Source organism: Apus apus, chromosome 3 (genome assembly GCF_020740795.1).
Source record: "Apus apus isolate bApuApu2 chromosome 3, bApuApu2.pri.cur, whole genome shotgun sequence".
In the NCBI taxonomy this organism is placed as follows: Eukaryota; Metazoa; Chordata; class Aves; order Apodiformes; family Apodidae; genus Apus; species Apus apus.
Window position 1 is genome coordinate 94517643 of NC_067284.1, and position 26533 is coordinate 94544175.

At 38.7% G+C, this 26533-nt stretch overlaps 1 protein-coding gene across 6 annotated transcripts in view; it reads left to right on the plus strand.

Annotated features, from left to right (window-relative positions):
• The window catches only part of GRM1 (glutamate metabotropic receptor 1), a 174758-nt gene that overhangs the window by 21189 nt on the left and 127036 nt on the right, over nt 1–26533 (plus strand). For all 6 annotated transcript variants that reach the window (XM_051614555.1, XM_051614557.1, XM_051614556.1 and 3 more), the window contains one exon: nt 12788–13037. In XM_051614555.1, the coding sequence (XP_051470515.1) occupies nt 12788–13037 (250 nt within the window). The remainder of the gene's footprint in view (nt 1–12787; nt 13038–26533) is intronic.

Below are 26533 nucleotides of genomic sequence, written 5' to 3' on the forward strand. Positions count from 1 at the left end.
TCCTCCCTTCCTCCCTTCCTCCCTTCCTCCCTTCCCTTCTTCCTTCCTGAAATATACCCCTTCCGATGTTTCTGTGATACCTTTTGTACTCCCATACCACTGTAGCCAAATGACATAATTCCCTTTTTTCCAAGAGAGGAAGTTCAGATCTGAGAAAAGAACATGGTTGGGAGGGTTTATTGGAAGAGGCAGAGGAAAGCACAGAACTGCTGCCCAGTTTGTCTGTGCTTAGTCTGGAAGCCAGGGATGGTTGTATCATTAAGGGCAAGAGATGACATATGAGACAATAGCTGCTGCTGCTGTTGTGGGAGTGACAGCTCCTGAGAGCAGCAGTCAGTGCTCCTCACCTCCACATCTCAGTAACTGCTAGTGGCAACCAACCTGCTACTCCAGAGCTTTCACCCAGCTCTGCACCTCAGGGCCTCTCTTTCCTTCTGCTTATGCTTCTGATAAACTTTGAGTCAGCCCCAGTGACAGAGGTCTCTGCATGGCAGATGGCTGTTGCTGTGTGTGTTCAGAAGATAGCAAATTTCTGATTGCTTTGTTCAGAAAGGTTGCCCAGTCAACAGCTGGGCCACTTGAATCATTGTTGTGTCTTTAGCTCTGCCTACAGTTGGGTTTTGCATTGAAGAAAACCATATTTTATTTCTCAAAGATATTAAGTACAGCACATATCTCTCAGGAAGTGTCTATTCTACACATAACAGTGTAGTGGTATGATGGATCTCAACTCTGTGAGACAACAAAGAAAAAAAAAATTGTGTGTAAATAAAAATTTTTTCACAGCATCCCATATTGAAGAGACAAAATAGTCCATCCCCTCTTGCTGTATATACATATATGAACATACAGACATGCCTCGGATGTTTTTCCATGGACATAGAGGTTTTTGTGTTCATTAATATCTGCTAATCCGGATATCCACTCAAAATAAAATATTATTTAGGAGGGGAGAAATAGAACAACCAATCCACTCAAATTAGATCACAAAGATGAAAATAGCTTGCAGAGATCTCAAGCAATGTTAAGAAAACCAGAAAGATTTTTGCCTTTGATTTCCTTTAGATTTGCCAGATTAGATTGCAGGCATCAGGTCAAAAGAGCAGCAGTGTTCGTGAGAGAGCATTTGTCAAGTGCTAGTGAGGATGAAGGAAAATTGAAATGCCATTACAATCTTATTCTTCATTAAAAGTGAAGTACTAAATTTTCTACTAATTTGTTTTGGCAGATGATATTCTGACAGAGTTGACACCTATAGCAAAATGTGACCAAAGTGGATGCCATTCAGGCATGTTTGAATTATTTTCCTAGGACTGTGATGGTATATAATTCAGACTTGGATTTTTTTCTTAAATCTGTATATCTTTGACCATCAATACTTTTTGTTATAGGCAGATATCTACCTACAAACCCATCAAAACTGTTAGCTTCTTAGATTGTAAGCAAGATTAAGTAATTAACGTTATTAACATGGTAAAGGAGAACTGTAGTGTCTAACCTCTTTTCCCAGGCACTGTGTGAGGTGACATTGTAAAGGCTGACTTTATTTAAACAATCTTTTCTCTCTTGAGTTGGATTTATTTCATTGGAAATTGAATGTTTTAACTGTTGATGAGATTTAACAGACGATAGGGTGCTATAGGGGGAAATCTTGCAAGTTACTTTCCTGTAAAACTTCAGTTACAGATACCTTTGGGATGTAGAGTTGAAAGCAAGGTTGGCATTCATCTTCCAACAAGATATTTTTGAGGTATTTCAGCAAGATATTTCAGATAAAATTATTAGTCATGCTGATTTTTTGCTGGTTATTGAGGTAGACTCTAATCTGCAGCTGAGAAGTGCCAAGTGAAACTCATCATGACAGCAGGATTTAAGTATCCATAAAGGTCCTGTCATTCCTTCACTTTTCTTTAGATGTTATGATTAGGCCTATCTGTCACTTACTGACTGAGACAGATTCCATGGAAAACATCAACCACAACTGCTTGTAGCAAGCAGTACAGGACAACAAGCCACCAAGCCACTGCACTAGTTAAGAGGCCAAGGAATGCCTCTATGAAGAGAGGGGAATCTCCCTGGGCAGGTGTATCAGCAAATGAATTGATTGAATTGTAGGGACGAGAGAAAAGAGAGGACAAAAAGAATAATCAGATACAGATCTTTTGGCTACAGACCACCTTGCAATAAATTATTTCAGAAGGTTCCAGCGAATTAATTCAACAAATAAACAGTTTGTCTGTTTCTCTTTTTTTAAATAAATAACTTGTCATATGTTGTCTTAAAAATAATATCTTTAAATAAGAAACTATATTTACCTCTAGCAGAGTCTAGCAATTTACATTTTTTATCCTGTTTTGTTTCCTTTCTAATATTTTAATTTTGTTTTTAGCATGTCTTATTGGTTTGATATGCCCTCTTTGTAAGCTAAGGAAGTTGCAATAAGATAGTTTGGAAATACTGCCATTCTATTTTGTAAGAATTCTCAGAAGCATTGTATAATCCTGTAAACCTCAGGTTTTTTTCAGCAATCATTTGTTTGAGCCTCTTATTTTATTTAAAAATAAAATAAATATAAATTAAATCCAGAAATTTTCATACTTTTTTAAAAGGGGCACCACTTAAAACTTTGATTTTAAGTTAATAAGAGTTTGGAATTTCTCAGAAAGCACTGACCTAGGATTAGGGCAGGCAAACTACTTAGTTAAAAATGGAAATTCTTATGCAAAAATACTATACTAATATTCATCAGCCAAAATACAGCCTTTTCAAGGGTCAGAAAGAAGAATGCTATGATACAACTTTCACTTCAGCTGACCCTTAGCAGACTTCAACAGTTTCTTGAAGGGCCATTTATCTTTTCTGTTTCCTTGGTAATCTTGCCTTGGCTGTTCTATAAGGTGTACTTGATGATCCTCAAGAGTTCAGTAGTGATTTCTGGTTTTTTTTATACAACTCTTAGTTTTTTCCCACTCACTACACTGAGATGTACTCAGAAGAGAATATCAGTTTATCTCCTAGGCTCCCTAAAGCCTACGACACACCTTGTCAGCTATGCAGTTTTGCATTTAAACATGGCCCCTCTATACTGCTGTCACAAATACAAGCCCTAAGTACCTGGTTTTTCACTTGTGCATGCACGTAACTCCTGATTCAATAAGTGAAATAAGCATCCTCAAAACAGAATAGCTTTTGGTCCTCACTGTCATTTAGCTAACTTTCCAACAGCCCAGTTACTAAAGCTGAAAACTGATGTCTGCCTAAAGCGTCTCCTTCTCATAATATTTTCATATGCATAAGCCTATGCTTTTCTGGTTATATTAAAACCTGGACAGATGTATAAGATAAGATTGTAGTTCCTTTGAAAACATCATAGCAATGCAAAAGATATTTTCAAGGATAAAATTCAGGTGCAAAATTGCATAGACATAAAATACAAAACCTAAATGTTGTTATGAAGGAGGAAGGACCATAGAAATGTCTAACAAACATCCAAAAGGTGTACAAGTTCATAGAAATTCTGTCCATGATTTCGAGGTTCTTTGTTGCCAAAGATTTTGCAAGAATGAGCTTGCTCACAGTAGTGCCAGTAATTCATGTCACCAGGCTGACATTTCAAGAACAGCCTTCTGCACTTGCACTCACCCTCCCAGATACTTACAATATACAGCCACCCCTGCCCTCCCTTGTGTGGGGCTGCAGTGACAGTGGATGAGAGGCCATGGCATCAACAGAATCAAATTAGGGCCAGACAGTCCTTGGCAGGCACCTTTCTCTCTCTGTCCGTATGGGAGAGCAACATCTTGGAATGAGTTGCTTTACATTGCTTATGGAAGCTGCACACATTGCATACATGAGGGAACTTCTTATGTCCTTATTCTTCTGGGCAATTATCCTATGGGGCTTGAGCTGAATCCATAAAATAAATACGTTAATATCTGTGACAACAGTTTCTGTATGATTTCGTTTATCACTAGCAGGCTTTTCTCCCTCCATTCCCTGTTGATATTTTGTCTGTGCAATCAGGAAGTCTTGAGCTGGATCCTGATGGCACCAAAGGAAATGAGCAGTGATTAATTTCAATATTACCTCCTGAGGCTCCAAACAGTTTCAAAGGAGGGAAAAAATTGCATCCAGACCATATTTTAAATAAGAACACTGTTCACCATTTATTGAACAAATGGATAGAGAAAAATTTAGCATCAGACACACAAAAATCCTACTGATATTGAAACAGCTAAACACTTTCTGTGCCATTTAATTCCCTTAGCATGTAAGTGGGATTTGCCCAGTGCATGAGCATCTCTGCTCTCCTGTAGTGCAGACTGACAGATGCCCTGAACTTCTCCATTCCAAGCAGCTGTGTGTCTGCTTCTGCTCATAATAGCATACTTACAGAAACATCAATTGTTACATCCAGTCTAATCATAACATCTAATAGGAAAGGGCTCTTCAAAATAGCTTCTTTAAGGCAACTCTCATTTACTTAAAGGTGCCCTAGTAGGATCACTGCATCATGATTAAGTTCTAAAATACGCAAGTGCATGCAAACCATACAAACAAACTATTCAGTGGCGTGAAAAATAGTGCTAAAAGAGAAAATATTCAAAATTACTAAAAGAGAATGTTAGTGCCATTCAAAGCAGTATGTGACTGTTATACCTCTGTGTTATGCCTTAAGCTAGCTTATTCCTACAAAAGTATGGGAAGTGTCAAGGCTTTTTGTTCTCTTGGTGCAATCTTGGTTCTGTACTAAAAGTCGTCAAATTTAATTTCTGTATCTTGCTTACTATGGAGAAGAGGGAGATTGTGTGGGACTCATACAAAGGACTACCAGGTATTCACTTAAGTGTCAGAAATGCTTTGTTGGAGAGTGAAAGAGTTTATGTGAGACTTAGTGGTATACAGAATTTTCAGTTATCTCAGCACTTCTGATTTTTTTCTCTAAAAGATCTATTCCCCTTCTCCAGGTATCTAACATTTCCATGAAACTTTTTGAACTTGTAGTCAAAAATAGCATCACTGTTTTGTTTTCTTCTTTTAACACTTGGCCAACACCTATGCTTAATACCAATTTGTGTTTCTGAAGCTTAATGGCAATGCAGAAAAAAATAAAATTATTTTTTCAGCCTATCTGGGGGGAAAAAAAAAAAAGGAAAGAAAATGCATAAATTAAAATGTCCAGTATAATTATAAATGGTAATAATTTTTTTTTAATTATTATTTTTGCTATCTCATGTGTTTTGATATCAGCAGAAACTCAGTCGATTGTATTTGGATACAAGAAGCAGATGATATCTGGCCTGAAAACATTCTATGTGTCCGAAGGATTCAGTATCTTTTCACTATGTGTTGATTATATCTTGTCACAGAACATGATGTTACTTCATACCAGAGGCATGCTAGTGATGCTAGGTTATATAACATCAAAAGGGAATTTGTAGTGTCTTGTGCCTTTGGATGATAGTCCCATGGTGCCTGGTCAGGTATTCAGGGACTGATTTTATAATACTACCAGTTGTAGAAGTACATCTGTTGAAATTCTGTACTCCTTTGTTGAAAGTAGATCTTCTTGTTGCTGAAGATAAATATATGGAGTATTTTAATGCACAGATCAGATCTACTGCACTCTCTGTCACAAGATCAAGAAGCACCCGTGTAGTAAATTTATTAATTCATTCAATGCAGAAACACCAAACACACTGAAAAGCCCTATTGGTTCTCTACACCCTTGAAGGAGATCCTCAGAAAAAAAACTCTGGCACTCACAGAGCAAAACACCAGACTGGCTGAGGAGTCCCCAGTAACGATCTTTCCAAGATCACATCTACACAGCTGCAGAAGGATTTTTCCTTGCTGCCACAGCTGTGAGATCAGAGCTAGCCACATCGATGCCGCCCTTCGGCTGCTGTCGTGGCTGAGAGGCTGCTTCTGCACTGCCAGCAAAGCACCAAAGCCGAGGCTGCTAGGCCACCAAAATCTGCCTCACGGTCTGCCATCTCACAGTCTGTTTTGACAACGACTAATTACAGTGTCCCTGAAGAGCTTGTACATATCAATGTGTATAAGCATGGCTGTCTTGCCCTCAGAAGCTGCTGTATTTGGATGTGCTAGATACACGCATGACCTCGGCCTCTCTCCTCCCATTTCCTGCCTGTCACCCTGCCATCCGAGGTAACCCACTTCCCCATGCCCTCCCTCTCCTCACCTTTCCCTCTCAATCTGTGCTCCTGTGTCAATAAACCAGACAGGACCCAGCAGAGATGCCTGCCCTACCATCAGCTGCCTTTGGGAGCTGGAACAGCCTGGCTGTGGGGGCACCAGCTCCTGCCTCGCGAGGCTGACACCCTGCCTGCCCTGCCTCCGGAGCCTGCCACCAGTGCCCCCCTGCCCCACTACCTCGCTGCTGCCTGCTTTCTCTGAGTGCTTTGGCCCTCACAGGTGCAGTATGGGAACAGGTGAGGTGCTGGGAACATGCAGGGCTGTCCCTGTCTTCCCTGGTACTTCTAGGGGGGGGGTGTGGTTAGTTTGTGGGCCTTCAACAGAGGGCTATTCCCTTCCTCCAGCATGTCTTTTCAGGACCATTTATTTGAGGGCTGAGCAGCTGAGGCCGTGCTAGGATGATGCGCTTGGGTTCAGGTTGTTTTGGGCTGGGGACAAGAGGCTGCTGGGACCTTCTGGGCGACTGTACAACTTGTGAGCACCCAGATGTCATTCCTCAGGAGCTGTCTGTAAACATCAGGAGTGCTGCAAGGGCCTCTCACCCCTAAGGTCTCCCCCATTCAGACCAGAGAGCATGAGAGGTGATCTGGAAACCTTCCTGGGTGCAAATGTGGGTGTGGGAGGACTCAGGTCTGAGGCATCATCGCTGGGCACAGGCTGGCAAAGCTATACCGTTGCAGAACCCCTGCACTTCTTGGTAGGCATGCAATGTGCTGGCTGATGGAGTAGGTTGTTCCTAGTTGCCAAGGTCAGATAACAGCTGTTATCTGTTCTGTGAAATAGTTTTGTGACAGTTGTGACAGCTTTGTTCTTTTGGGGCTTGGCTAACTCAATACCTATACTCAGTTCCAGTTTGTGCTACTGTAGGTTAATGCCAATTCAGAGGAGAGAAGATGAACTGTTAATTTTGGTCTTAATTCACAAGCAATGTTCTTAAGCACTCTGTAGTATCTTGGGTTTTTAGGCCTATCACTTTGTCCTACTTGCATTTAGACAGTTTTTTCTATATTGCAAGTCTGCCCTTCTAAAGTTCACTCTGTGGGAGCTATGTGAAGTAAACTAATAATTTGTTCTTTTTTTGTGGTAATCCAGCTTCTACATTTATTTTCTGTGTTAGCTCTGCTTGGATTCTCAGCACTGAGTCACCTTTTCATCTGCAGATACTACTGTAGCCTGTGGGGGAAGGTATTTCAAATGTTTTACTAATCAGATATGCCTTTTAATGTTCTGTAATTCATACACTTATATTGTGTTAATCCTTGAGGTTATGAACTCAATTGGAAATGCCAGCAGGAATATTTCACCTCCACTTTATTGCTGGGAGAAGCATTCAAAATTAGGATTTTTTTTTTCCTCTTAGTCTCAAATCCTACAAATGCTTGTGCTATGTATTAAACTTCTCTCCTCTAAATCTATTAAAACATAACTGTAGGTATTCAAGTCACCATCTGTGACAGTGTTTGCAGAACCAGAACTTAGGGGTGATTGGAAATATTTTGACTAAATGCTTTTTGGAGGGGGGTGTTGTGGAAAAAATATGTATAAAGTGAAATTGAATCTTTTTGAAAAGGTTCATTCTGTATAAATGAAACACTTCTGTTTAGATATATTTTATTTTTGCTTATGCATTCCAGTTCTGTTTTCCTAGGCTTTGTTCTTAAATTGTAAACAAGTGTCTTATAACTATATAATATATAAAATAATATTAGTAATTATAATATTAATAGCAAGCTTAAAAAAAACAGTAGAGATTATTCATAGAAAAGTGTTGAAATATTATTCTTTCTCCAGTCTCATAAAGAAACAGAAAACATCTGTGATCTGTTGTTCAGTAAACAGTTCAATCAGCAGAACTAACAGTTAATGTTAGGCATCACCACATTATTTTTAATACATTTTGAAGAAAACTGGAAGCTACTTATTGGTAAGTCATGAACAGAAAGACTAAGTTCAGCAAGTAAATTCATTACAAGTAGTGTATATCAGCCAGGGTTGGAACTGAAATAATTCCATTAGAATAGAAATAAATCTCTAAAGCTCCTTTTAAGGCACATAATGAATAAGCACTGAGTGTAGTCCTTGAATACATTTAGGGAAAAAAAAATACTGGTGTAAGACCACATTCTGGCATTTCTCTAGTGCAATTTATCAGTAATACCCTCACTACTTCAGGACTGATTGCACCTGTGCTTGAATTTCTGACAAGAATATCAATTAGTTTTTCAAGATGATGCACCTGCCTCATTCAGGATGAAGACTTAAATATAACCACTTACCCAGTAGCAGAGTTTTAACTTAATTTGGGTCTTCTTTACTGAGACAATACATTACCATGGTGACCTGTAAGTGCATTTACTAAAATAATGCAGATTTTCTTATCTGAAATAGGGTTTAATCTCTTTGAAAACTTGGACTATGATAGGAATACTGTATTGTTTTATACCTTTAACAATGATCTAACTTCACCCTTTCTTTCATCTTCTGTTTTTATTTTCTTCCTTATGGTGGGTTGAACCTGGCTAGATGCCAGGTACCCACAAAAGCTGCTCTATCACCTCCCCTTCTCAGCTGGACTGGGAGAGAAAATATGATGAGATGCTTATTGGGTTGAGATAGGGACAGGACAAGATCATTGACCACTTACTGTCACTGGTAAAACAGACTTGACTTGGGGAAATTAGTTAAATTTATTAACAATCAAATCAGAGTAGGATGATGAGAAACTAAATCAAACTTTAAAACACCTCCCCCTGACTCCTCCCTTGTTTCTGGGCTTAACTTTACTTCCAAATTCACTACCTACCCCCTGCCAGCTTTGCAGGGGAATGGGGAACAGGGGTAGTGGTCAGTTTATCACACACTGTCTCTGCTGCAGTCCTTCAGGAACAGACTGCACCAGCGTTGGTCCCCTGCAAGGTCACAAGTCCTACCAGCAAACCTGCTCCAGCATGGTGTCCTCTCCATGGGTCTGCAGATCCTGCCAGGAACCTGCTCCAGTGTTAGTTTCTCACAAGGCCACAGCCTCTTTTGGGCATACACCTGTGCCAGTGTCAGGTCTTCCACAGGCTGTAGGTGGATAACTACTCCAGGGTTAGCCTCCATTGGCTGCAGGCAGACAACCTGCCTCACCATGGTCTTCACCACAGGCTTCAGGGGAATCTCTGCTCTGATGCCTGAAGCACCTCCTCTCCCTTTTTCTTCACTGAACTTGTTGTCTGCAGAGCTGTTTCTCTCTCATGTTCTCACTTCTCTCTCCGGCTGCAATTGCTGTTGTGAAGGGTTGTTTTTTTTCCCCTTCTTAACTAAGTTATCCCACAGTTGCTGCCATCATTGCTGGTGGGCTCAGCCTTGGCCAGTGGTGGGTCTGCCTTGGAGCCAGCTGACACTGGCTCTGTCAGACACCGGGGAAGGTTCTAGCAGCTTCTCAACAAAGCCACCCCTGTAGACCCCCACTCCAAAACCTTGCCTCACAAACCAAATACACTTTTACTCAGTTTTACTTGACTAGAGAACGTGAAAAGACCAGTTGCATCTCAACAGCTCACTTTTTGCATTTCTAGAAGGGCCTTAAATTCTGAAGAAATAGGCTGTAGGCACAGAGGGCAGAGGTCTGTAGTGTTCCGAAGATTACTGCATTCATTCATTTAACACATCCTTCTGGCTTTTGTCAGGCTGAAGTGCAATTGCTTTGAAATCTGTCTTGAACCCAGTAAACTTTACCAAGATAGTTTAAAAGAATACAAACTATATAATTTGCTATTTCAGTTTCTAATAATGTGGTGCCATCTCCATAATTAAAGGACAGTGAAGCTGCCACCAAAGGCAAAATCTCTCTAGCACTGTCAAGGAAAAAATCAACAGGGAAACATAAGGGAAATGCTGACATTCACAGAGCCATGAGTTGGCTTGAGAGGCAAGCTGATGACTGTAAGGAGGTCTGTGATACCTACAGGTGGTAGGAGGTTCAAAGCAACTTAGAACTGAGGAGCTGTGTGGATGAATCTGATGAAAGTGACAAAGCAGTGAGCAATGCAGCTGGTCTCCAGGAGAAGAATACCTGTGTCTGTGATATTCACCCTGTACTTTTTTTGGTATTTTTGCCATTGTTTTGTCCTAACTGATATCAGAAAGGGAGTCCATGTCTACACAGAATTCTTCTTATTGTAAAGTGGTCAGTCCTTGATCTCGCTACTTTGGTATAAGCATTAGAACAGTTTCATTTTCAACTTCAGATTGTTTCTGCTTTTTTGTTTGTTGTTTATTTATTTATTTATTTCAGCTTGTGTCAATGTTGTTCTTGATCTTAATTAGCTGTTTTCGTTCTAGGCTCTTTATCACAATTACTGAATTTATAGACAACAATCTTACTTCCTCTTAGCCTGTATTTCAGAAGGCTGTTGTACTGTTAGTACAAGTGTGACTATATTTGAGGTAATTGTTATTCTATCAAAATTAAATCTGGGAAAAATAATTCCAAGCGGATTTAATTTTTCATTTGTTCAAATAATTTACATTAATTATACAGCAGAGTTAGTGCTGTACTGTTCTATGAGAAAATCTGATCCTATGTTTAGATAGGAAACCTACTATGTTTATTTTCTAATATGCGTTGCCTAAACCTCTAAGAAGATTCAGTTTAGACCCCTGGCTCACCTTAGGTAAGAGTTTAATAATAATCCTACGGGTTTCAAACGAGTCTGCATTTCATAAAGTTCTACATGAAATTGGGAAATACATTCCGATTTCCTCCCAAAGCACAAGGTGTTTGCTAATGGCAAGTCAGCAGTGAGGCTGTCCTGCTTCAGGACCTGAGGCAAATTATAAATGCAGCATGGCTTAAACTGCCCAGCCTCAGGTTCTGGGGTAAATCCCTTGGTGACCTTGCAGGTTATGGGCTATAAATATCTGGAAGTGTCTTCACCTTTGTCCTCAGCATATGACAATTCCCATACAAAGCCATACTTTATTTACCCAAGGTCAGGGGACAGGCCTCTCCCTGCAGCCATGCAAGGCCATGGCATAGCTCCCTCTCCAGCGTGTGTCTGCCTCACAGACAAAAAAACAGACTGACTTGCTTGCTGAATCTGGTGTTGAGTCACAAATTGGAAAAGAGGCCATTCTGCTGTGCTGCAAATTCATGAGAAACTAGGGCAGTTCAGTGCAAAAGGCTGTAGGGCTTGAATTTTGTGTTTGACACCAGACCTGGCAACTTTGGCTGCATTCTAGTATGACTATGACTGTCATAGTGTGCCTGCATAGTGTGACTGATCTGCTGCAAGTGATCCATGTTTCTGGAGAAATGTGGGTTTGTGAGGTTTTTTTTCTGTTGTTGTTGTTTTATTTTTTATTATTATTATTATTTATAGAGAATGCCTGAACTATCTCTCACAGAACTTCCTTTCTGGTAACCTTTTGAGATTTTTTTTTTCCTTTTTTTTTTTATGTGTGTGTGAAGTTAAATTCAGAAGTGCTCATTGTAATTTGTTATTTCAAACTATAAGTGCAAAGGAGGAAGATGGACCTCTTCAGTCACCCCTGACTTGAAAAGGTCTGGGTCTAGAAGTGATCAGCTTATCTGGTGTTTCTTCCTCAATAAATTAAGCAAACATTATGAATGTGAATAGCACAGAAGTCACGCCTCTGTTTTTGAACCATTACTTGTTACTGTTAACAGAATTTTTTTATTTTTTTTTTGTAATCCATCTGCTCCTCTTGGCTGATTGATATTAATCATAAACCCTGTGCTCATGGCAGGCATATAACAAAAAATAAAACTTCAGATCACCTGTCTCCATAGAAGAAAGCAGAAAGCAGCTTTTGTGAAGCTGTTGATTTAATTTCCAAAATGTATAAATAGAAAAATGAAGGGAGCCTGAGAATCAGCTTTGATACTGTCTGGATACTAAGTTCAAATATTTCTATACTAGGAAGAGTTATTTCCAAAGTTCTTACAGACAGTAAGAACATTCCTAAACATTGAGCTTAAATTTTAACTGTCAGTTAAGATTCATGTAAGTGGCTTTCAAAAGTGGTAAATGGTCAGTCAAATTTGTGTAAGTGGCTTTCACAATGCTACCATATCAATATGTTTTAAGTTTGCATCCATTTTTTTCATTCTCTTTTATGAGAGTGGTCTGCATATGGTACAGAAAAACTTGGAATTAAATCCTTTTTTCTCTTTAGTGTGACTGTTTTCTTGGACTAACACAGTTGTGGGTTTTGCCAGAGAAATGTTAATAAACCTTTATCTTTACTGTTTGAGCTGTCTTTGTCCCCTTTCCTACCTATCCATCCCTTGTTTGCCTTTATTATCCACTGGTAAATCCATGTAAGAAAAGAAACTTGCTGTCTCCAGGTCAGTTAAAACCTAGTGGTATGTGGATATCTTATTGCTCCACTGATCTCTGTGTATGTTCACTTTAGTGGAACTCCTTTGCTCTTTGCTCGTTGGTTGTTTCTGAGAAAAACTATCCCTTTCCCATCACAACCCCCCTTAACTGGTTAAATGCAGCATATAATACCAACTTCTTTTTTTTTCTCTCTCTCTTCTTTTTTTTTTTTTAAACAGGAAATTATGGGGAGAGTGGAATGGAAGCCTTCAAAGAGCTGGCAGCCCAAGAAGGTCTGTGCATTGCTCACTCTGACAAGATCTACAGCAACGCTGGGGAAAAGAGCTTTGATCGCCTGCTCCGCAAACTGCGAGAAAGGTTGCCCAAGGCTAGGGTGGTGGTTTGCTTCTGCGAGGGAATGACAGTGAGGGGGATCCTCATTGCCATGAGGCGCCTGGGTGTGCTTGGGGAGTTCCTGCTGATTGGAAGGTAAGGCTCTGAGTGTCATTTCTCTGCCCATCCACTTCTTCTGGTATTGCAGGCAGTCCTTTCATTTCAGAACTGTGCAACTCAGACTAACTGTAATTTTCATATTTAATTGTCTATTAATGAAAAGATGTAGCAAGATGGTAGAGCAGATTTCAGGCAGGGGATATGAAGATGTATGCAAGCATAATTGGTGGTTTTAACTTTGCTTATGTAAATGTTAATTTCCAACTATTTTATATGGATAGATGATGCTAGTGGTTTTGTGCTTTCGTGCACTCTGGAGGAATGTGTCATGTGCAGAGCTTATAACCAAAGTAGGGAGTGAAGAATCCTGGTTTCAGAATGCAATGTGGAAGTGTGGCATGTGATAAAATTTCATGTGTTTTACTAAGGATGTCTCCTGATTATTTGAAACCCCAAGTTATTGAATGGTTTTGATTACTTTAACTTTTTTTCACAGTCTCAAGATTACAACCTGGCATTCTCAGCTGTATGCACTGTTCTGATCTTTGCTGTTGAAAGCTAGAGCACTGATATTACAGACTTGCTTGGGTTTTAAAACATCAGACTTGTTGCTGGCCAAGTCAGTATGTATATGTGTTTTTATATTTCCAGAGTAACAGTGCAGACATGAACTGGACAGGTAAAACCATCTTTATCAAAATGAAAGCAGTAGCTTTTTTCTTTAGAGTTTATCAGTTTGTAGATATTTTGTAGATATTCACTAAAGTACAGTCAACTATAGGTCTATCACATGTGATCTATCCACATTCTCATTTTGATGATAGTTTTTACTTTGACTTTCACCTTGATTTTTGCAATGTCTTTGTCTGGTTTTCTGTTTCAGTTAATCTTGCTCAGATGATAAGGGTTCATTCTTTCTGTCTTGTCTGTTACATTGAGAATGTATTTTTAAATCCTTCTGTTTACTCTTTGGTTCTTGCTTATCCTATTGTTTAAACACCATTCTTTCAAGGCCCTTTACAGCTGCCTCCTTACCTGCTTAGGTTCTGTTGCCTTTTTATTCTGCTGGCATTTGGATCTATCAGACTTCTTTTTGTCTCTTTCTCTCCCTAAAATCTTTTTGTCTATCACTGGGACAGACTGGGATGCTCTCCTTTAGCCCTGTGCTGTAGTGTTTTTTCCCTGACTACATTGCTCCACAAAACTCACAGTCATGATTTTTTAAAGTCATAATAGTTAATCTGGCCCAAGTACTAATATGAAAGCAAACAGTGGCTTTCCTTGCATAATTTATTTTTGTTGCAGTCTTTGATTGCAATCTATTTGGATTGGAGATTGTACCTCTTGAAGGGTATGCAGATAAGAAATCACATATTTGGAAAGATATCATCATTAAAATGAAACAAATAGTACGACAGTATTGGAGATGGTATTATGTTTTAGATTTGTGTGTATGCTTTTCATCTGCATCATTCAAGATTCATAATTTGAAATGAATAATGGAATGCTTCAGGACTGATATGTTTTACCTATGTTTTTCCAGTGAGATGAAGAAATAAACTACAATAAAATTAGTCTTGGTGACAGCATCCCTGGTCATTTTGAAAACACCCTGCAGCTTTAAGCAATGCTGTGCTTTCTTCATGTACTTTGATAGTACAAATCTTAGTTTTCCTGTTGGGCCATTTACTTAGTTTACTCTGTGGATATGTGGAACATTTTTATTTGAAATTTTGACTAAAGCCTTTACCAAGCATTGTGTTACTATATTTAGTTCAATTGTTTGCTTCAGAATCTGCCTAACAGTGTTAACTTTGACCTTTTTGTCAGAACACCTCACTTATTAAATGCTAATGATGGAATTTCTTTGGAAACCACAATGCATTTTTCAGATAGGTTTTCACATCCCCATCTCTTATGCTGGTGATTTTATGCTGGGTGGACTATTATGATTGCTGGCTATGGCTCTGCATAGTCTGGACCATGCCCAACAGCTGGCTGAACTAAAAAGCGTTATAGGGTTTGCACATGTCTTACATGCTCTTGCAGAACTAAAATAAAAGATATTTTCTTTGAATTGTCCTAATTCAATTATTTTTTTTAAATGGCAAATCTAGCAAACTTATTCACAAATAATTTGTATCAAAACTGCAGTGCTATGAATTTGATCATCCATAGACCAACAGGAAGCAGGGCAGGCATTCACATTGCTCTGACATGCCAGTCAGTCTTTTTTATTCAAGTGTCCAGCTAAGCAAAAAACTAAAAGCCTTTTAAGAGCATTCTTTTAATTGAGGGAAGTGGGAGTGAATGTGAAAGCAGGATTTTTTGCAATAATGAGCTAAAGAAAGCTTTTAATTTACCCACAGATTTATTATAACCCACAGTGTATCAACCCTGTACTCTGCTCTGACTCACTGCAAAGACGAAGCTTTTACAAAGGGACATGTGGCTAAATAGCTCTCTTCCTGCTCTATCTCCAGTATTGCTATTGATCAAAGAAGGCAGGAACTGCTTATCTTGACTAAATTCAAGGTATTAGAAAAAACCTGGAAAGTAAATTTTACTTCAGTTTAATCTGGGAATGAAACACTGGAAATTATAGGGGGGTTACATTGAGCCAAGTCTGGGTTGTCAGATGATGGGGACTTTTCCACAATGGGAGGACTCTTCTCAGACATGGAGTTAGGACCCTATTTGTGCTGTACTTGAGCAAGTGTTCCCAAATTCAGATTGGAGATCTAACTGGAAGTTCAGTCTTCTTTGCTATTAGGAGTCTGTTGTACTAGTGAGAAGACAGGGATTTACTGTTTCTGAATCTGGAGGGAATCTGGGATTAAGACATGACATGAGAAGAGGTTACAATCCTGCCTGGCTGAGGGAGAATGGAGGATGTTCTGAAATTGGTACAGTGTCCAAATGTAGTGAAGAGTTCAGTGAGAAAATTTATTAAGCTATGAAATTAAGGATGATAATGATTTAAAAAGTGGCCAAAGGGAAACAAGAAGGCAAAAATGGATTTATATAAAAACAATTGGAATAGTGTTGGAGTAACCAAAGGCAAAAATTATGCTAACAAAACAAGCTGTACTCTTAAGGGAATTCATGTGATTGCTCTTTCAGCACAAATTAGTTCTGAGGTGAAGAGACTATGTAGGAAGATACTCAACATCATGTGTCTAACGATGTTTACACAAGCCACTGTTTTTATTTTTATATTACTTAAGAAGGCATCAGTTCAGTTTTGGGAGAATCTTGCGAGATAGATGAATCTCCCAGTTATCCCCTGGGATGACGCATCAAGACAAGGCATGTAATTTGCTTTCCAGCATCTGTGCTGGTAATGCAAAGCAAATGAAAGATGTGAACAAAATCCATGATTTTAAGTGTTACTCTGGAGAAGAAATATGTAAGAAAAATAGTTGGAAATGAAAATGTTCTTTTACAATTTGAGAATCTCAAACTCCTACACACAAAGTTTTGTGTAAAAGCGTGAGCATCTTTAGGAAGGAAGGGTTATATTAGTACACATTCTGTTTCTCAGTACAACACTTGGTTATGGAGTATGTACTGTTTTACTTCTGTAGGTTTTCTGGTGTTTTATTGTCCTCAGTATTATTGCTCTGTGGGCTGGCTGTGTTACAACTATGAATTTTAAGTTTTGGTAAGGTAACATCTCCTGGAAGTTTGGATACCTGGTGGTGAAGACAGTTGGATTCTCTGCTGTGAACCCAGTGTATGACAGAGGACAAGTGAGTTTTCTATAACTAATAAAACTCTTTCAGTGTACGGTGACAGAGCTACCAGGATACATTGTGTGATCACATTTTTCCTGACTGCCCTCCCTTCACAAATCAATATTAATAATGGTGGTTTTGGCATTTAACTTCACACTTTCTAAAATATTGACAATGCATTGTCAAATAAGCTGTTAGTTGGATATGTGGAACCTGATTTCATCCAGTTATAAGAGCAAGTGACTTGTTGGCGAGTTGACAGAGAAACATTCCTTAATGGGGTCAGTCCCTGGGTGGCAGGGTATGTGGGAGAAATTAGGCAGGTGCCTATGGCAGCTATCACCTTCCAAAGCCTGGGATTTTATGCCTGAACAGGCATGTAATCCCACTGAATTGGTGTATCACTTGACAGAAGAGTGCCTTGCCTACCTGAATTGACCCATCAGTTCCAGGAACTGAGCCTGTGAGTACTGAGCCTCTGTTCAGCTCCAGCATAGCAGAGGAAGGGCCTCTGCATCCAAGGACATGATGGCTAAGACAAGGATCCAGATCCTTTCTACAGTAATCACCATAGTCTAAAAGAAAAATTTGAAGTAGAAATGGACAGGTCCATATGCATAGCTGGGATACTTTGCCTAGGGACAAAGAGACAAAGAAATTGGAAGAGAGACAACAATACACAATCTCTGGAGGTCGCTCCTGTTAAGTTTGAAGGGAAGGTATCTCCTCAGGGATGATCTATAAATTTCTGAGGGAAACAAACACTCACAGAGAAAGGTGTTGTTTTAATTTGTATCTTTATTTTTCACTATTCAAATCTATTTTAATTGGCAATAAATAGAATTAATTTGCCCCAAGTTGAGTCTCATTTGCCTCTGGTGGTAACTGTTAAGCAATTTCCCCATCTTTATTTTGAAAAATGAGATTTTTCATCCTATTTTCTACCCTGTTCTGTTTGGTGTGGGTGTAGTTGCCAAATGACTGGGTGGGCATAAGGCTGCTGTCCAAGGCTAAGCCACTACATATGACATAGGTTGCACTGCCAATGCTATGATGGCAGGTATTTCTCATTCTTTTTCATTCAGTTCTGACATCACAAACAACATGCATAACACAGATTACCACATATAGCACCTTCCACATCTGGCTAAAAGCATACTTCCTCTCAGATGAGTCCCTTGCGCCAGTGGCTCATGCATTACCTATTTATTTAATAGCAAAATGGGATTTAAGCATTACAGTGAGCAATTTTAAATTTTTTATTTTGGTCTTTTCGCTTCCTCCTTCTTTCTATGTGACATGAGCTGAACTAGGTTTTGGATATAATCAAACTGCTCTCTTTCAAATTAGCAACCATAATTAGTTTTAAAAGCGTTTATTAACCCTTAGATATCTCTGTGGATATGCTCAGTGTTTTTAATGAGGATGACATTTTCAGAAGTTGTAGGTGAGATATTGGTACTTTTGAAATATTCCTATATTCCAGACCTTGGATGACTAGAAAATGTTGCCATTAGGGGTAAGGTATTGGCTGAAGGTAATTAGAATTGCCTGAGCTGTGTTCATACAAACAACAGATGTTTTGACAAGGAAAAGCACATCAAGGGAAAAAAAAATTAGATCATAATTTAAACACCTTTTTACTAACTCCTGGAAAGCAGTGACTGAAAAGCTTCAGAGTTCCTGTGAATAATCAGCTGATTGCATTTTCAGTGCATATTAAAGGCTGTGGCTCATTAATCAGAAAAGGTAAAACACAGACCAGGGTACAATGTTGTGGAGAAAAATCAAGTATTTCCATATACTTCCTAATTTTCATTAATTTTCCCTTTGCTTGCTGCCCTCAACCTAATGACCTTGCTGGAGAGCCTCTGGTACCATTCCAAGGCTGGAAAATGTGCCCCACATTCACCAGTCAGAGGAGATTAATTCATCTGAAGGGAGGGTAGCGCTGAAGCATTTGGGTGAATGTACAATGAGGAAGTTTTAGGTCATGCAAAGGTTGTAATCTGCAAACCAAATAAATAATGTTTCTAAAGTTGAAATTGAACTGGAATCAAGACAACTGGCCCCTGGTGTTAAATCCGTAGTCTGTTGCTGAAATTTTCACCCAAGACAAATCCTTTCCATTTCTGAGCCATATTAGTGCTTTAGGACTTTGTTTCACAAAGTCAGAGCTGGCTCTTTCATGTTACCATTGCCTCTTCTGCACCCCCAGTCTGTTTTGATGTAGGACTGAAAGACTGTAGAACTGGGCAGCTCTTGCCCACAGTTCACTGCAGTCATTAATATCTGCATCTTAGTTCAGTTATTTGTACCTCAGAGAAGGAGGATAAAAGAAAAGAATTTTGTTTCAAAGCCTTGCAAATTCACTGCTGCCTGGTAACTGACCTGGCACTTATTTTAACTGACTTTAAACTGTATGTATTATTCACTATGAGCTATTTGTGGGTAAGCCTTGGTACCTAGGGCTCATACAGTTATTTTCTGTGCTGGTTATTCTGCTATATTTATTCATTCAGTGGGGAGTAAGTTTAAGTTCTTGCCTTCTGGCCTCCTTTTCCTCAAAGTCTGGAGGGATGGAAATCAGAGTTAGGAAGAAAATGTACCACTGTTTTTTAATTTAGTAGAAATGGAATGCGTTAATTTTCTGCTTTACAGAGTAAAATGGAATTCTTTGGTTTCAATCCAAAGAAGACATGCTGAGAAGAGGCTAAATATCAGCTCTTGCATGTTAACATGAGGATTAGGAAAGCTGCATAATAGGTCAGATTTAAGCACTTCTGTGTGTAGAAATGACAACCTGAATATTACTCCAGTTATGGTTTATGCTGTTCTCTCACAGCAAGTTGAATAATTGTAAGTTGCTATTTCTAATGGGAAATATCTAAATTTTCTCTACTCTTCCTCTAACACATCTCTGAATATCCACTTTTATCTGCTTCCTTTTTGTTGTGTATTATTTGTATTCTTTACCTGATCCTCACATTCTGCATCTTGCTCCTTGCATCTTCATCCAGGCTTTCTTGGTCTTTCTATCCCTATTTACCTGAGTAAATTACCTAAGATTTTCCTGCCAATGAACATACTAAATTCTTCAGCACCTGACACCATTATGGGACCTATTTTTTAATTTATTCTTTTTTTAAATTCCACATTCTTGGCATAATTTTCTTTCTGTGAAGTCTGGAGGAATTTTTGGTATTTTCTTAATGAGAAAGAGAGATAAGCAAAATGTGCTTTTGAAAATCCTACTCATGTTATTGAGATACTTGCTGAACAGGCTGATTTTACAACTCTTCTACCTTGTCTGTTTGCTGCTATTATGTTAGGCAGATTTGCTCTCTACACACTTTCTTGGATGTGTCACCCAAAGCCATAATTAAGTAAACCTAACAGTTTAGGAATGACGTATCTTGGTTTTGCTTCTGGATGTGTGATAGTGGTTAAAAAAAAAAAAAAAAAAAAAAAAAAGGGGGGACTCCAGCCTCAAAAGAAGCTGTATAAGACTGGCCCCTTTATTGTTGTCAATTGTTTGTGATGGGACCTTGCACCACTATTGTCATTAAAAATTCATTTGTTATCATATTAACCATTGTCACCTTTACAGACCTGAAAAACTATCAAGATAACTGACTTGAATCTGGTTCACATTATAATCAAAATTTTAAAATTAAATTGTGGGCATAAGCAGTGGTATAAAGGGAACAACTAGGCAGGTGTTCTGACTTTGCAGACTGGCATTTGGTAATTTTTGAAGTTGTGAACTGAGTAAATGTGAGAACTCACTAAGAAGTAACATATTGTAAGCAAATGAACCAGATGCTGAAGCCTGTTGAAAGAACTACTGCTACGGCCAGTGCCCAGACTGATTTGCAGTGGAACACCTAGAGTACAAAATTAGATGTGTTAATCTGCATGCATTTCAAATGAATTTGTCTCAGCAGTGTGATTACAATGTATGTTAAATGAACCCAGAATGGGAATGGAGAGTTTGAAGTCTTTACAATAAACTTGCCACCGTCTCTCTGGTAAGATAATAGAAACAGAGGATGATGGAGCACAATACTGTCTCTCAAGAGCTCTGTCTTCCAAATATGACTGATTTCTTTTTATTGTTGTTTCCCGTTATATTTGTGGGAAAACTTAGATGGGAAGACTTAACTCAAGTAATTGCACAACCTGCTTGTCCATCAGAGTAAGAGTTGCAGTTGCAGAGAGATGCAGGCAGAATTAAGAAGCAGCAAAGATAAAAGGCTAAGAAAGGAGAAGTGATGCTAAAATGCTAGTAAGAAAGCACACATTGTAGGAAAGAAAGTAAATAGAATTAGGAAGTTGAAGAGGATAAACTGTAAGAGTCTTTGCAAAAGAGAGATACTGAGTGATAGGGGTTTGGCTTCAGGCAATGGTTATATATTCTGAGACTGACTGAGATGTGTTAAGATACATGTAACAAGCTGAGCAGCTATAAACTGCACAAGTGGAATGGAAGCAGAATCATGATTCTGGATTAGATAAAGTGGTGGACTGTTAGTCTATCCGAATTTAGTACAAGAATTCTTCTGTTGATACTGAAGCCCTCCAGTAAAACATTAAGAGCTTAATTTTGTTTTTGTGGTGCTGTGGATCATGAACAACCTTCTGGACAAGAGTTCTGTTAAAGTGAGAGTGAAACAAGAATAACTTTCAGATACAAAGTGCTTGCCTGTTAAAACAGAAAAGTGTCCACATGTTCTAGTATTCTGTTTGTGTCAGTGGTGAACATCCAGTGCTTGTGATTCAAATGCAGATCTTTTACTTCCATTTTTTCCCTCCTCTTTGAAGAAGCATATCTTCTGGGAGTATTTGCTGACTGGCTGATTTGTTTCAAGCCAGATGATTGACATTCCTTGTAATTTTCACCCTTGGTATGGAAATTACAGATCTTGTGCTTGTTTGTTAATGTCTGATTCTGTTTAAAGCTTCCTAAGCTATTTACTTCCAAAAAAAATGAGCAGAGGCTGTTAGTTCCACACATTAGTCTGGATATAAAAGGATGTTTTCTGTGTACTTTACATTTGCTGATTTTTAATCTAATCAAGTCTTCCTAATGGAGAAGGGAACAATAGTCTAGCAGGATTAATTTTCATTGTTTATGTTCGACTAACATAATGTTTGACCTCGTGTCTCTAACTAAATGCTCTGTGTTTTTAAGGTTCTGCAGACGACAAAAGCTTTGTGGAAGGGACAACCTTTTAGATCTGTGCAGTGGGGGGACACCTTGGCTCATAATTAGGTTTGCTGGTCACTACTGCAACTCATGCAAATAGCAATAATGTTTTAAAACTGAACAAAAATTACTAAGAAAGAGTGCAAAGGACAGTCCAAACACAAAAGGGGGATTTTAATTTTATTTTTATTTTTTTAGAATGAGTCTTGCTGTGATGTGGGGGTAAATTATTTGTACTTACCAAAGCCCCATTTTCACATTGCATGGGAATCGTGGCCTCACTGCTTAAGTGGAGGTGCTCAGGATCAGCATAATCAGCTCTGCCCCTTGTCCTGATGACCTTGGAAAGAGGTTGGTTAGAAGTTTGGAAGTTTGTATCAAAGAGCTGTGGTTCTTTCAGACCATATGGGCACACTGAGTAAAGCTTCAGTTTCTCTGACAGAGCTTCAAAAAAAGATATTTCAAAGTGATGGAGACCTACCTCAAGTCGTGCTCCTCCTTTTCCTGACTTGAGCCAGGATGAAAGGTGTAGTACATCACCTAGCTCTTCATCTTTCAAAAACTCAAGTTTTCCTTAAGCCAGAGTCCTTGCATTAGATAAAACTATTTTTGTGAGCCTCTGATAATATTCAGTGTTCTATGTAATCTAGACTTTGAGATTGCACATCCTACTGCAGAACTAGGCTTTACAGTCTAAGAGTTGTCGTTTCATTGACATGTATTTCAGTGGATTCAAATTTACTTTTCCTGTTAACCCCAAATCACTTTTTGTGTCCCCAGCAATGTACCTGCCCCTTACCTGTCCAGATTCTCCAGCTCTCTTCTCCTTGCAGCTTCTAAAATAAACTTTATACATTGTTAATGCTTAAGTTTGCAGCATAGTGAAAGCTGAAATGGTGGAGACATTAAATGGTGGAGAATAGACTGAATTTAACATAAAAATAAGATCTCAACTGTTGTATTGACTGCATTATTCCATGTTGCATGTAACTTAATATAAAGCTTCATGATTCATTTAAATGAAACTACCACAAATTTTCAGACTGAGAAGCAGAAGGAGCCTTGCTGTGTAACTGAAATTCCCCCCACGAGGCAGGTAATGATTTACCTCCCTCTTGAAGGAGCCAGGGTCTATTGACCATTACAGAGTACAGGAGGAGCTAAATTATATGGGCAGATGTACAGAGGGATAAACAGCTGTACAGTGCTCTAGGTGAATCTACTTATCTTTGGTTTACAATATAGGAACTCAATTTATGCTGTAGTAATCAAAGAAAAATAAATCTCAGAACTGGGTCTTTGAAAACTATGTATATCCAGTTGCTTTTTTCCCCTCTTTTTTCAAACAGCTGTAGGATTGATACATTCCATCATCTTTATTGGAAGTTCAGTGGCTGGACCAAACATTCTGGAGACAATGCTTATAACAAACCAAACAACTTCTAATAACTTTAAAGATTTGTTTTCTCTTCTCAGCAACAAGTAAAAAATTATTCTTTGCCAACCTGATTTATTTTGCTAAATCTAGAACAATGTTGTGTCAATTTCAAAACAAATATTCTTTTTCCAAATAGAAAGACAGACTGTTCCTATTTTGAAAATATTGAAACTATTTCTTCTAGAGAATGTCAAAATAAATTGTCATAATATTTAACCCTGTATGCTTTCCAAATTGGTAAATAATTTTCATTTCCCTACAAGAGTGATTTTCAGTAGATGTATTATTCATCCATTTTGTTGTAGTTTGAGTAGTGCTTTTAAAATCCCTGCTGATAATGACTCCTCAAGTCAAAATCTTTCACCATTTGCAGTAGTCTGAAACTCCATCCTATTCCTATGGATAATTATAATAATAGAACCCTTCCTTTTTTTTTTTTTTTTTTTTTTCCTCTGTGGTCTACGCCCAAACAGTATAATAGCTATATAGACTCAAGTCTTTAGAAGCATGGGACACTGCATCAAAATTTCTCATCAGTGCAGGATACCGTGAGCTGTGAGATGGGAATGTTTTGTTTCCAAAGACTCTGTAGGAGATGAAGTTGTACCTCACAATCTCTGAAAAATGCAGAAGATGAAACGTAGAGGGAAAGCAAAGCCTGAAGTTGTCTCCACTGAGTTTTTTCCTCAGCACTGTTGCAGCTAGCACTACTGACCCAAGGGTGGCAATTCAGGCAACTATGGATCATAGCTAGGGCCAACAGCAGGGAAAGCTTTCCTTTCCTCCCGGAAACTCAAGATGGGGAATCTCTTGAGAGCTTGTTGAATGTTTGGGGCTTTGGCCAACTGCTTTGATACCTCCAGAATCCTTTTTAGTTTCTGATTTCTGTTGAGTGGACCAGAACAACTGACTTCTATTATGTTAAAAGCTAGAGTGCTCTTGAAGCTTACACAGCTGCTGTCTTGGTTTACTGGTCAGGAAGAACAGAAAACCAGAAGACAGAGTTTCTCTCTGTTATCCCCTTCCACCCTCCAAAAGAAAGATAAAAGGGGAATAAGGAAGAGAGAATTAAAGGTTGGAAGTTAAAACTGGAACAGATTTACTGGAACAGGAAAGGACATTGACCCATGGGATGAGGAACAAGTATACAAATATATACAAAATCTGATCTCCATGATTGCAGATGTGTCCCATGGTCCCCTGCAGCAGAGCTGATTTGGGAAAGGGGTCCATGGTTCTTCCCAGCAGCCGATGGATTCAGATCCTGCCAAGAACATGGTGAGCTCATGACAAAGCAGGAGTCTCTCTCCAAGACCTCTAATTGCAGCAAAACAGCAAGGAAGAAGAAAGGGGCAGACTTCCAGTCCTCCTGGATTTATAGTTTATGGCAGGGAATGGGAAGGAATACTGATCCCTCTCTATTCTGCCCACTGAATCCCTCAGGGTCCTAAACAGCTTCTCTCTAGACCCTAGTATTGGTACTGTAAAATGAACCTTGGACCCCTCAAACCACAACACTTGCAGAGGTAGAACTTGTCACTTACGTGGTGTGTTAAACTTTCCACCAATTCAATTTTTTACTTGAAAAGTGTTGGGCATTTTACACTGGCTTCTAAAATTTAGTATTTGAAGTTTCTCAAAGGGAATGAATGTCAGAAGTACTCTGAGGGGTATTTTGGAGAGACAACAGGACCTAGGTTTATGATTAGGTTTTTATGTACATCAAAGGTAAGGCCTGTTTTCTTATTTGTGGTAATGGAAAAGTAATTTGGCTTCACATTGATGATCAGTTGTGGTATGAATACACATTGCAAATTTTAAACAGAACAGCATCCTAACTTTTCAATTTAAAATATGACTAATTTCCTGAACCTATTGTTTGTATCAGAAAATTAAATGATGTACATTTAATTTAAACCGGCATACAGACTATGCATCCTTGATGCAATTAATATAGCTAGATGAAGAGCTGATATGTTTTGATACAAAAGCAGATGTGAATCAGTGATCTTTTGTCATAAAATGATGTAATTAAGTAATCTTGTGCTCTGACCTACAAGAGAAGCTGAACTCCGGCTGCAGCAAACATGCAAATAGCAGCCTTGTATTTTGAGAAAAAAAAAGGGTGATATTTACAACAAAGACAGCATATTATCAGTGTCATCCTCCCTCTGTAGTTAGCAGCAACTGTTTCCGAAGGGTCTGCCAGTGTTAACGGTTTCACCAGTCAAAATCTGGACAATTTGAACATTTGTTTTAAGTTGGGATTTTTTTTTTTTCTTAAAATAAAATAGAAATACTCTTTTACACTTCCATTTCCATATGATCTGCTGATGCTGTTTTAAATATCAGTGGTGCAAGTGTTGGTCAGGTAAAGCTTGCCCAGGCCCTATATCCCCCAGGTAGTCTCCCTGCTCCTGGGTTGGGATTCTCTACAGGGAATAATGCACAGTGCCCTTTGATGCACTGCTAGAGCCAAAAGCTACCTTTAGTAGGCACATATGGCTGGGTCAATATACTTCTGAATAATCCTCTTCTACCTAGAGAAGGAAAGCCATCACTTCTTCCTTCTCTCTCCATCTAACCAGTACCGCACTGGTCAGGATTTTAGCTGTGCAGAAGAGATTTTAGAACTGCTCAGCATCCCTAAGGCTAGGTTTTTCTCAGTGTACTTAGCTCAAGCCTTCTGATCTGTGATCAGCAGAATTTGTTCTTCCATTTTCTTCCTTTTTGTTTTGTCCCTCATCAGGCACCTCCTGTCGCTGTTGGAATTCAGTGCAAGAAAATCTTGCTAAGAACTTTCTTGATTACCAGCTTCCACTCTCCATAGCTGCATCAAAATGAAGAACTCTGTTCATCAGCACATTATGTTTGTGATATTCGATACAAGATTCTTACTGGCTGATAATTCCACGTACCTATGACGTTAGGATTTGGTTTTAAGATTTATGAAGTTAGTCAAACTGAAAACAGTCAAGCAATGCTTCCTCATTCTGTGTGTATTAGTTTATAAAGTGAATTAACACTTATTTTCAGGGTTGTTTTCTAAATGCCAAGAAGAGTAGCAGAGAGAAAAACAGAGCATATATTCTAATTAACATGTTCTAATAATGGAGTGAGCTTGTCAGAGTCTCAAGCACAGAGGTGT